The sequence below is a fragment of the Astyanax mexicanus genome, chromosome 18 (genome assembly GCF_023375975.1).
Source record: "Astyanax mexicanus isolate ESR-SI-001 chromosome 18, AstMex3_surface, whole genome shotgun sequence".
In the NCBI taxonomy this organism is placed as follows: Eukaryota; Metazoa; Chordata; class Actinopteri; order Characiformes; family Acestrorhamphidae; genus Astyanax; species Astyanax mexicanus.
The window spans coordinates 15,318,160-15,330,943 of NC_064425.1; the positions used below are offsets into that span (position 1 = coordinate 15,318,160).

The following is a 12,784-nucleotide window of genomic DNA, read 5'->3' on the forward strand; positions in this document are numbered from 1 at the left end:
GATAGTCAACTGTCCACTTCCATGGTCTAAACAAAATTCTAGTTAAATAAAAAAAAAAACTCTACCCATCGCATCTAATTAACTCAATTATTTTATTATTTATTTTAACTACACTCCTAGGTCTAGAGGCACCTTGCCTTTCCACATCTACTGCTACTGCATCTCCTGGTTCCAACACACCTGATTCAACTCATCAGCTCATTAACCAGTCCTTTTAGAGTTGCAGTAGGTGTGCTGAAGCAGGGAATCCACTAAATCTGAAATATGCAGGGCAGCGTGGCACCAGGAGCAGGATAGAAAAGCCCTGGCCTAGCTGCACGTTCATAAAACGCCCTCTAGCGGCAAGTCACATAAATCATCCAAACATCTCAAATTGAAAAGGTGTTATTCACAGTTTAAGTGATTGATTTGTTAGTTTGATTTAATTAAAACAAATATTTAACATTGCAGAACTGTCGGTGAAGTGTAATGTTGGACATAAATAAATTCAGAAGTATTTTTTAACTGCAGCATTATGGCAAAATGACTATACAAGAACCGATCTGTACAATAACTTTCCCTGGGATAGAACAGCTTTTACATATACAACTATACACAACTACCACATGAAGCATAAACAAGAAAAAGTCCGGTTTAGGTTTAGGTTTTGCATTTCATTCATCATAATGGAGGGATGACAGGAACTTGTCGACATCTAGGTCATGAGGAAAAGAGTCCAGCAGTTTCTTCTGCTTCTGAAAGAGAAGACGACAATTTAATAGAGTGTTAATAGAGAGCTTAACATTATGAGCACACCCTTGTTTCTACACCGATTATTGCTCTGCATACTTTACTACCCTCTTTCATCCTGTTTTTCAAATTGATAACATTTAGATACTTAGATAATAGAGTCTATCATTTAGTGTGTTAACTACTGAATACATAGCACAGGCAGTAATTTTTAGAAGGTCCAATTGAGAGAAAAGTGGATCAGACGGGGCATCAAAACTAGCCCATTCATCATTTATAAATCATTTTCTTCTGTTTTCTCAGGTGCCAGTAAAAAGGATTACTCCAAATAATATTACAATAATTCAAATGAGGTTTAAATAATGTCCGGTATATTGTTAGAAGTGCTTCACCGGGTAAAAACTGCCTCAATTTGAGAAATAATCCAACATATTTTGATAGTTTCTTTGTTAATTCATTAATATGACTCCTGAAATTTAGAAACTCGTCCATATGGATTCCCAGGAATCTAGAAGATGACACTCTTGTAAAAGGACTGCCATTTATTTCTATTTTAACGTGTTCCATGTACTCTGATTTCTTTGTGTACGAAAAATAATAAAATTAGTCTTTTTTTATATTTAGAGATCATTTATTACATATTAACCATATATCGACTTTATTTAATTCATTATTTAGAATATTTGCTAAACTATTTGTATGAGACAGAATTTAATTTGTATTATCTGCAAATAATATTTTCATTTTTTTATTTTCATAAATCATTTATGTATAGAATAAAAAAAAATTGATTGTTTAGCAAAAGAATAATTCACACTACTCCCTTTTTATTATATACCTACTAGAGACAGATTATATCTGTCCAGTATCATTCATTGTACTTCAGTCTTGGATATATGGAGATATTCAATAATTTGCATTATTATTGTCATGATACTAATACATTATTAGTATCATGACATTCTGGTTCACTGACTTCTGTTACAAATCTGATAAAAAAAATACAATAATTTTAATATCTCAGTTAGGGGCGTGCCGTATCATATCATGTGCTATCTGTAATTATAGAACTACAAAGTGCACCCATATGCTAAGTGGAGCTTTAAAAAAAAAAACGGCTGTAAATAAAGAGGTGGTCATAATGTAATGCATGATTTTTTTTTTTTTTTTATCAGAATAACAAATACTAAGAAACGTCACTCACCTTTGATTTCTTTTTACTGCCTGATGAACCAGAAAGTTGCAGTTCTTTCTTCGCTGAAGGACTTGGTTCTGTATGCTTGCGTTTCTTCCCTTTGGAAGCACTGGTTTTAGCTAAACCAGCTTCCTCCTGACGCAGACTGTCTTTTAAGGGCCCTCCTGTTCTGGCGGCACGAGACAGTATCATGAGGGTATGGGCGGCCATGTTGATGCTGTTCTCACTTCCTGCCTCACTGGCTGGGCTGCAGGAGGGAATGTCAGGTGTGGCAGGAGGGGCCAGTTGCCTCGGTGTGCCTTCCGCATCTCGTCCGAGCCTCTGTCTTGAGGGAGTCCTCAAACCTTCCATGAAGTCTTCCTGGAGGCGACCTGATCCGGGCGTTCTAGGAAGGGGAAGATCCAAGCAGCCAGTTCCTTTCCTCCTGGGTGTGGTGGCAGTAGGACTTTGGCTCTGTATGTCCTGCAGCATCTCTATGGCCTGCTTGGTGAGTGGACTGGTCTTGCTAGAAGGTTTATTAGACATGCTTTGAGATACAGGTGTAGAGGGTCGTGCTGTAGGTGCTGAAGGTGCTGCTAATTGACGTTGATCTCCATCTACCTCGTTCTCCTTGTTTGCAGTGATGCCGGGAGAGTCCTGTGAAGTGCTGATCTTGGGAGGTTCCTCTGGTGATTTCTGAGGAGTTACTTGAAGAGATTCTTTTTGTGAAGTGTCTTTCCTGACTGTGGTAGGTTTGTGGCTTGTAGGTTGAGTGGTACACTTTAAACTCTGGCTTGTGTCTTGTGATACAGTTAAGTTAGCTTCCCTATTCGACACAAGCTGTGACTGCAGATCTTGCTGTGTGGAATTGTTTGGGGAAATGCTGACACCTGCAGCTTGATTGGTATTAATTTCATTCTGCATGCTTTTTTTATGCTCTTTTTGCTGCTGATGAACAACAGCTTTCTGAGAGTCTCTCGTTCCTGAACTATCCCTCTTCTGCGCACCACTGCTGGCCAAACTACAAGGCTGGATCTGGCCTGTCCTTGATCGGTCTTGTACACCAGAGGAAGCGCAAGTGCTTGCTGTATTTGCTTGGCCAGTCGTTTCATCAAAGCAAAGTATTCTCCGATGAGAAGGACTTGCTCCACTAGCTGTCTTTACCTGCTCTGAACTTTGAGAGGAGTTGGAAACCTGATTGGATCCATGTTTTCCATTTTTTCCTGTATGAAAAAGTATGAATACATACTTTATATAACCATTAAATCATGTATTTTTTTCTTATGCATGTAATATATGTTTGTGAAAAGCAACATGAGCATGTTGGTTGTTACATGTAACATTTTTGCTTTCTTGTTTAAATTTCAAAATATAATCATCTTACCCAGGTCAGCACTGTCCTTAGGCATCAGTTTGGGTTTTGCCACACCCCTGGCAGGTTGGTTCACCAATGTTGGACCAGGCAAAGCCAACATCTGTAAAATACAATTCTTATTTATTTTCCCTAGAACAAAACTATTTAAAGTTTTCCACCAAATACCGCAAAGACCACTACCCCACACATTACACTTTCTTCTTTTTTCTTAACAAACACCCTTCTATGTTTGTAGGTCAAGGGTCAATGAGCTTACCAAACATTGTGTGTTCTAATAATTAGTGCTAAAGGTATTTAAAATCAATAAAACGACAAGAGTGCCCAAATTTACGCACCTGCCTAATTTTCTGTAAATCCTATAAACTTCATGTCACTTCTCAAATATCACTGTGTTAGGATATATATGTATATATATGTATATATATGTCTGCTATAGGATATATTTAACTGAAATTTAACTGAGATTTGAACAACCAATGATTTATAAAGGAAAATCATGAAAATGATAAGTGGTGCCCAAACTTTTCCACACCATTGTATATACCTAATATTTTCCTGATATTTTGGTGTGTCATATCTTTCCAATATTCCATCTACATTCTACACTGAGTGTGATCGGGCAGTCTCAAATCAAAGCATTTCACTGCTGGTTGCACTGTGTAGAACTATGTATGTAACAAATAAACACTAAACTTTACTGTAACATACCTGATTGGGTAGCACTGTAACATTTCCTGTGTTGCTCTGCCCAAATACAGACACTGGAACTGCCATATTCTGTAGCACAGGCTGAACTGGGGAGGAAATGATGATGGCTGATGCTAAAGAAATAAAAAAAATAAAGAATAAGCGTGGCCTTTGCAGGAATATATGCAGAAAATTAAATGTTTCAATCTACGGTATTTAAGCACTTGGGCTCACTTACCAGGTGAGAAGGTCTGAGATACATTTGCAGCCATGGTCACAACAGCTCGTGATCGAGGTGGTGTAGCCACCAGCTGCGATGCAGAAGATGCTGATCCTTGTGCAACAGTTGGATCAGTCACAACAAAAAAGCTGCTTTGTCCTCCAATTGCTGTGTTGGTAGATAACAGCTGGATGAAGCCTGTCTCCTGACCAGCCACGCTCAGTGGACGGGCCGGGGAAGGCTGCGGAGCGTTCTGGATGCTTAATATTGGTGCTCCAGTGGCATCAACGCCCTGTAAACTGCTGACTGCCTGTGCAGTCTCCTCTGGAGTTATGGAGGAGGTTGGAGCAGACAGGACCTTGGCTGGAGATTTAGCAGGGGATGAAAGGAAGATGGTTGGGATACGTTCTTCGCTGATGCTGGAAACAGCCTGGTTTAGAGCAGACTCGTTGTTCTGTTCTTCCTGCTCGTCACTGATGATGATTTTCAGAGCCACTATCTTATTAGGGTCGGGCTCTGCTGTGGTTTGGGACTGAGGAACACAGGCTGTTGCAGATGGAGTGGGAGTGGCTGCAGAAGGAGGATTAATACCTTTTGAAGTGCTGAGCATGGTTTGTTTAAGGCCTGTATCATTCCCTTCAGTGGCAGGTAGAAAAACCTTATTTGTTGCAGGCTGCTGAGATGATATTTTGTTTAGAACATCAGTGTTGTGTGTTTGTTTGTGGAGTAAAGATTCAACTGTGCTTTGGCCTGAAATTTTAGGTGCTACAGGTGTGGAACAGTTTTGTTTTGCAGATAATAGTGCAGTTCCCTGCTTCTCTGCTTCTGCTGCAACACCAGGAGTGGGTTTCGCATGGATGCTAGATGCTGAGGTTCCTTTACTGGTCTTCACATTGGTGGCCTTGCTGTTAATACTAGAGCTCTCCTGAAGGACTGGCTGGAAAACTTTCTGAGGACTAAGTGTTTCAGACATTTCGTCTGACTGTTCATCTATTACCATGCTTGTTCCTTCCTCAGACAGAGAGGCACTTGATGTGGATTGTATATCAGCTTTGTTGTTTAACTGCCTTTTAGATTTAGAGCAAGAGGGTCTTGTCTGTTTATCACAGACTGAAACTTTGCTCTTGCTGGTTCCTTTTTTTGCTGGTGTACTTCCTTTTGTAGCTTCTGTTCTCTTTCGCAGTGAACGTGACTGAGAAGCTGTAGCCAGTCTGCCTGTGTTGGGAGAAACAGATGACTTCTTTTTGTTTTTCAATTCTGGAACATTCTTGCTCCTTAGTTTTCTTGTGGTAGTCTCAGTTCCTGATGTTGAGTCTTCGTGTCCAGTGCCTTGTGATTAGAAAGTGGAGAAAAATAAAAATGAATTAATGTTGTAATGTGTAATTCCTCTGACGCTGAGTGATTCTATGGATTAGATTATGTGTGTGTAGCTACATCTCTATTAGAGGTGTATTGTTTGTAAATTCATACCATAAACATAACATAACATAACATAGCCCCTCCCCTTTCTCTCTCTTCTGAGATGTTATAATACACTATAAAATCTCTAGTCTGCCTAACATAAACCGCACTACACCATCATTACTGCCCCGCTCATAAATACAGGAAACTAGCAGCATTAAAAAAAAATCATGTTTATAATAAATTTAAGAGATTGATACCACTAATATAATTTAACTACCTTTTGCCAATGTAATGCTATTATTTTTTTAAAAAGAAGTCTTAAAACAGAAATGCATAAAGCAATTTAAGTAGAAAAAATAGTGTAGAAAAGTAGAATTTTTTTTTAGTTTAAGCACAAGCAATGATTGATGTTCTTAATAAAGTGCCACAAACATGGGCACTGTTTGTTCCAACAAGATCCAAAAAGATGGAGACTCTCAGGGTGACAGTATGAGAATGAGATTACTCATGTCGGCTGTTACATTGTGCAAGAATAATTATCGTTTTTTTTTTTTTTTTTGTGACAATTCAGAAAAAAATGAAAAAAAAGTATTGTGTGGGTATCGGTACTGAATTCAAAGTATCGTATCTGTACAGATAATTTTAAAACAATACCAAGCCCCTACCCCTTACTGCAACATAATGCAATACAACTCTAGTCTCTATGGTAACTATTTTACATAACACTCCATTATCAACAACTATTTATGGACTAAACTAGAAAGAAGAAGAATCGTGCAAAACCTATGCTTCACAGGAGCAGCAATGATGTGTGTGTGAGAGAGAAAAAGAGAGATAAAATCACTAATACAGCACTAAGCTCAAAGGCACTAAGTGTTGAATACCGATTGTGTTAAAGCATGTAAGAACTAATAAAATATTTTGTTTATATTGGTCTTTACTGCAGATCACAACAAATATACATTCACCACAATAACAGTGCTTTATCAGACTACAGATATAACCACACTAAAGCTAAAAGAATGCATACCTGTGTCTGTAGCACTGTCTGCATGGCCAGTCTCATCACTTTCCTGAGTACTGTTGCTGAAACTTTCACCAGCTGGCTCACTGTCTTCAGCTGTTTTAGTTTTTCCTTTAAAATATTTCAGAATTATTAATAACCAGATTATGATACACATGTCTCTTGAAAAGAAAAATGACTTCATACTGCATACAAAGAGTTTAAAAACGTGTACCTTACCATAATCGAAGAGATCAAACAGAGCCTGAAAGGCAGGGTCTGACTCAGTGTGCTCGAGAATGTCTTGGATGGCATCATCAGTCATATGGATTTCTCCCTGTTAATAAAAGCAACAACAAATTCACCATTTCACTTTTTCTGCAGTCCTGTTTGGCACAGACACACCAATTTACTCATAATTGCCAATGTTTTAGGTTATATTCCATTTATATCAAGAAACAATAGGGACACTGGTTTACCTGCAGACCCAGTATTTCATCTATCGACTGCTCCTGCTCCACTGCGCTGCAAGCTGCCTTCGATATCTGGGGGCTGTTATCACTGCTAACATGAAAACTGGTTTTAGAGTTTAGATTTGCAGCAAAATAATGATTACAATATGCTTTTTAAAAAATGCATTCATATTAATAAATATTTTTCCTTTTTTTTTATTTTACCTTGCCAAGATTTTGTTGATATTCTCAGCTAGTTTTTCTTGCAAGGATCTGTCATTGAGAATTTTTTCTCGTGCATTTTCAATCACCATTTGCTGTTAGAAGAAAAAACTAATTCAGCCACACAATTACACAATACAATCACACAATGATTACACGTAAACTTGTTTACATCTAAAAATTAAAATGATGATTTTATAAGATTTTCTGATGAATTCTTATTCTTCAATGTTAATACACAATTATTTCAAGTTACTAATCCACAAAGCCTATCCTTGAAGTGTTTTCTAAAATGACAAACTCTGGCAATAGCATAAATCCAAAAAAAATTATGAAAGCTCACAGATAAGTTCTCGGTCACTGCCTCCTGGCTCTGTGTTTCCACACTGAGGGTGCTGGGAACTGCAGAGCTTCTACTAGTTCCACTCTGGCCTCCACCCCTTCGCCTAGGTGAGTCACTGAAATAGCACAAACAAAACAGTTTTTTGTCAAGACTTTTTCGTGTGTTGTTAACCACAGTATTAATAGTAGCTGAGTATTATTATGGGCCAAGTTATGCAGACTCCAGTATCTGTACTCATATAATATTAAGTATGATTAGAGACTCTAATTTTTGTAACTCACTGTACTTTGTTTCTGGTCACTCGTTGGTTGCTAAGTTACAGTTGGTGAAAATGCTGTAGCAAAGCTTTTAACATGTACTTCCCAGAGAGAACACATTACTCCAATACTGGCTTTACTCCATTGGCTCCCAATTGTTTTTATAATACAGTTTATACTTGTGCTTTTAGTTTATAAGTCTCTGCATGAATTAGCGCCCAGTTATTTAGCATAGTTGCTTGTGCTTTATATTCTGGCACTTGATCCCCAAGACAAGGCTGAAACTGAGGGGGGGGCCGAGCATCTGCTGCGGGTGCCCCAAAACTGTGGAATGAGCTGCCGCTGCAGATTCGATTGGCACCCACTTTATTGTGTTTTAAATCCAGTTTTAAACCTCATTACTACACCATGGCTTTCATGTAATTGTTTTTTTTTATTAACTGTTTTAATAGTACTGTATTTTAATGTTTGCATTTGTGCAGCACTTTGGTCAACGTATGTTGTGTAAAATGTAAGAATATCATAATTATATTGAATGATATGGCCAATATTTGTAAGCCGAAAAAAGACCAAGTGATGCCATTGTTCTACCGATTTGTCCTACCTATCGATACATGCTTCCCAAAGGTACTGCGCATGCACTGACCTAGACAATTGAATTATTTATTGTGTTTTTTATTTATAATTAATCTGTTTTAGGGGGGTGTATGTGCATTAAACAACCTGGACACACTGTCATTGCACAAAAGTGTACATGGAAACTAAACATTACAATTATTATCATAAATATAAATATAAAAGCAGATTGTAATGAGCTATATTTGCCATAACTTTGCCAGGATACAACAATGTATGCAATCTAATAAATCTAATAACGTACATCTACTGGAATTTCACGGGGTACATGCCCTAAAATAATGCTTCTTTTGAATTTTTACAGTTAAATATACATTAGGGCAGCACGGTTCGACAAGGTAGGACAATTCGACAGAACACCGGCCGCACTGCTACAATTGGCTGATACTGGCTGTGCTACTTTAAAATCCATTTATTTAAGCTACCTTTTATATATTTTTATGTTTGGTCAAAGGTCCAAAAGTCCAAAGGTTACAGTGGGGTGTCCAGCATCTTTGTAAGTTATAAATGTGTATATCAGCATCGGCAGTTATATACATATGTAATATCGGCATCAGCCTAGAATTCCCACATCAGTGCATCCCTAATGAAGAGGTTTCTCATACCATTTCCTGCGTGCTGGAGAGAGAGGTCCTGGGGTAAATCTTTGATCAGGCAGTATTATTTGTAAAGTTGAGTCTCCTGTGAAGAACCGGAACAACCATACAGAATAAGAGGAGCAGAACAATCTGAAGCATTTAATAAATAAATTACATCCTTTGCGGTTGGATGTAATTTATGGATGCCATGAACAAAGGACAGCACAGGTTTGATCCATCAAAGATATAATTTAAAAGTAAAGTCACTGGATAATAAAATCAAAAATTTGTTCTGCCTTACCTGGTTGAGAGAGGCTTAGGGTTGAGGGTCTGGTCTGCTGGGAAGTGTAGCAAACTGGGGTGGAGTGTCCAAGCATGCCCTGAGGAGCTGCGATTGGACTGGCAACACAGTTTCTAGGAGTCGATACTGACAGACCCTCTGTGCTAGAAGTCTGAGATGTGGACAGATTTCTCTGACATCGCCTGTTCTGAATGCTGTTCTGGGTTCGGACTGTTAACAAAACAACATTTCTTAATATTGACTTAAAACATTTCAGAGAAAACAACAAGCAGCTCATTTTATCTGTACAGTTTTTAAGAGCCAAATACAGTCATACAACTTACGTCTCTGTATTTGTTGAACAGCAGGAGAGTTTTGCATCGATCTGCAAACATACACATAACAGAGATTAACAGAGAATTATCAAGGAGCAGTTGATATCAGACATTATAGAGATTAGTCTGAACAAAACAAAACATAAAAAGAAACAGCCTGTCTTTGACTCACTTTATCTGGTTTAGTGTAAAATCCAGCTTTTTCCATAAAGATGTCATCATGGCTGGTATCTGATTCTCCTGACATGTTTCTGTGAGAAACACAAACCTAATTCAACGCCTACAAATTTATAACATTACATAATATTGTATAGCCTGTAGAGTACCTACCTTTCGCTCTAGCAGCAACATATTCATTTAAAATCGTGGTCAGGTTTTTTCCAAAAAGAGACTGCAAAAATAAGATGGCCAGATAAGAATAAAATCAAAGCAATGAAAAGACAAAGTCATACGGGATGTCTTGACAACAGTAACATTAGTTTACAGCTACATTTCCAGCCAGCAGAGCCATACTGACCAATTTATGCAATGTTTCTGGTTATGAATTAAAAAAAACAAACAAATTGAACGTATTGTACGTACAAACACGCAGGCAGGGATAGCTCCATCATCAGAGCTGTGTTCAGCATATTCCCTCAAATTAGGACTTTCCAGTATAAATGCTCGACTTGTGGAACTCAGTCCTTCCTGCTGAAGGTATCCTGCAAGAAACAAGAGACAATCTCTAACCTTAGCCACATTTAAAACACAGCAATGCAAAGTGTACGGTTCTAAAAATATACATCATAATATAGGTCATTCTTAATTTCATTCGAATTTTATTGATATGTAAATAACCGCGCATTAATAGAGGAGGGTAACATGGGAAAAATACTACATCACAACATATAAAGACATTTCCATTAGGAGTGTGCCATATCGTACTGTACGCAATAATATCGTCAACATTTTTGAATATCATGAACGATATTATACCTTGAAATATAGTACCATATCACCCACCCCTAATTGTGACATCAGGGTACTACATTTTTTTCTGTTTTTAGCAAAAGAAAAAAATCCCACTGTTTTCATTTCCCATTATATATCTACTAGAGACAGATTATATCTGTCCAGTATTATTCATTTTACTTTAAACCTGGATATATGGAGATACTTAGAGTGCATTATTATTATTAGTATCATGACTTCTGTTACAAATCTGATTCAATGCTTATTTTTTAATGTCTCAAGTAGGAGTGTGCCATATCATTTCATATGCAATAATACATTTTAATTTTCATTTTGTTGCTGTAGTGTTTTCTGAAAATATTCTTTTTACTTTAGTGTTTTATCATATTGCCAAGATTATCGTAATATTATTTTAGGGCCATATCGCCCACCCCTAATTTCCGCAATACACAGAATTTATCAATTTATCAGACACAGACAAAATGTTTCAGCAGTGTCAGATTCTGCTATTATGCTATTAAAATGCTCTTTCATCCACAGTACAGTGATCTTATTTAATTTCTGCTGGACATCATCCAATTAAACAGGATTGTAAACAATATCTTTGATTAATAGATGAGATGTACAGTTGGGTCGGTGTTCTGATTGTGTTACTGATGATGCCCTCGATATGCTTATTGTCGATATGATAAGAAGATTTATCCCGATACGATACAATGTTGATATACTGTCCAGCTCTATGGTTTTATTAGCTTGCAACTTGCGAATGCCATGATTGTGATCTGGTAAGGTCATGCATTGGACAACATATTGCAAGTTCCAACAGTTTCTAACCCCACTAATTCGCTGGTTTAAAGGCTGGTTGCTGATAAACACAGCCAGTTAGCTAGCTAGCTTAGCTACCCTTTCTAATGCAGCTATAGTAACCTAGACGAGGCGTGTAACCTAGCGAGGTTTAACTATTGCTAAAGGTCTGTCTGAACTTACCGAGTACGAGTCTCGCCACATCTGAAGGTAGCAGCATGTTTATCTACTAATTACGCAGCTATCGTGTGCTATTAATTATCTGGAAAATAAGACTATACCATTAACAACCGTTCTGTAACTACAGTTGATACTAAAACACATTTTATTGTTTATTTATCATTAAAGATTAAGCGAGCTCGAAGAGTCCATAAAGCGAAAAGGCGCGGAAAGGCTTCGCTCACCCGGATGTTGTAGTAGTGCACAGACACAACAAAAGGGGAAATGTAGTTTTTTTTAACAATGAGTCTTTTTTTGTATGGTTGTTTTTTTTTTTGCAGCTGGATATTTTATAATAACATTGTAAATATGGATAAATGTGATCTGAGATTTCTTCGAATTCAGGAGACGCTATAGTTATATTTTTTCAAGGAACTGTGTTCTTTAATCACAGACTTATTGTTGCCTAATACAAAAAACACAATTTAATTATTAACCTATCATAAACTCATAAAACAGAATTACGACTATAAAGGTGGATGTTTGTCTATTTCAAACTTTTGAAGAATTAGAAAAATGGTCTTCTATTAATTAAAGTAAACTGAAAGTAAAAAAAAAACATACTATCTTGCCATCTACTAGACTGCTGTCCATGCACATGTACATTCTTCTGTTCTCAGTTAGCAAACATATTTATAATAATAATTATTATTTTTGTTTATAAATGTGTTTATATTCCCAAAACAAAACATTTACATAAAATGCATATGGGGTTTAAGATAATTCCAGGAAAGATTTTATTATTATCTATATCACGTGGGCCTATTTTAGTCCTACGTATGAAATGCTTCCAATATATATATTGTATATTTTTAATGACCAACTTATTAGTACTACCCCTATCACTAATGATGCCCCAACATCAGGTGTGGGAAGACTAGCACATGCTTCCTCCGATACATATACATATATACAAATTCAACATAAACAATATCATAAATTCTTAAATATCTTAAATATTCAATTTTATATGAATCATTTTTCTTTTTTTATGTTTGTTTGTATTTTTGTAATGATTGTTATCTGAACTTTGTTTGTGTTTTCTTCTTTTAAAAAAAAAATATATGTACGTAGTGATGAAATACTGTGCCAACGTCCATTCACATAAAAGAAAG

At 36.9% G+C, this 12,784-nt stretch overlaps 1 protein-coding gene across 2 annotated transcripts; it reads right to left on the reverse strand.

Annotated features, from left to right (window-relative positions):
- Positions 1–73: 73 nt before the first annotated feature.
- On the reverse strand, positions 74–11,862 carry npat (nuclear protein, ataxia-telangiectasia locus). 2 transcript variants are annotated; one of them, XM_007245904.3, is made up of 17 exons: positions 11,634–11,862; positions 10,278–10,396; positions 10,026–10,086; positions 9,868–9,946; positions 9,705–9,745; positions 9,382–9,591; positions 9,108–9,183; positions 7,610–7,724; positions 7,270–7,361; positions 7,072–7,153; positions 6,833–6,929; positions 6,620–6,724; positions 4,204–5,514; positions 3,987–4,099; positions 3,288–3,378; positions 1,934–3,126; positions 74–734 (listed from the first exon to the last, which is right to left on the reverse strand). In XM_007245904.3, exons 1-17 carry the CDS (start codon positions 11,668–11,670, stop codon positions 654–656), a joined length of 3,903 nt encoding a protein of 1,300 aa, XP_007245966.3. In that variant the 5' UTR covers positions 11,671–11,862; the 3' UTR covers positions 74–653. The 2 variants fall into 2 exon arrangements, with proteins under 2 accessions (XP_007245966.3, XP_007245965.3); XM_007245903.3 differs by having other exon boundaries at positions 7,072–7,156.
- Positions 11,863–12,784: the final 922 nt, after the last annotated feature.

Excerpts from the sequence above, each read along its gene's own strand:
- npat (XM_007245903.3), bottom strand. The coding sequence starts at position 11,670 with ATGCTGCTACCTTCAGATGTGGCGAGACTCGTACTCG. Across the intron at positions 9,947-10,025 it reads TGTTGCTGCTAGAGCGAAAG|AAACATGTCAGGAGAATCAG; the intron begins GTAGGTACTCTA and ends TGTTTCTCACAG. Across the intron at positions 3,127-3,287 it reads TAAGGACAGTGCTGACCTGG|GAAAAAATGGAAAACATGGA; the intron begins GTAAGATGATTA and ends TTTTTCATACAG.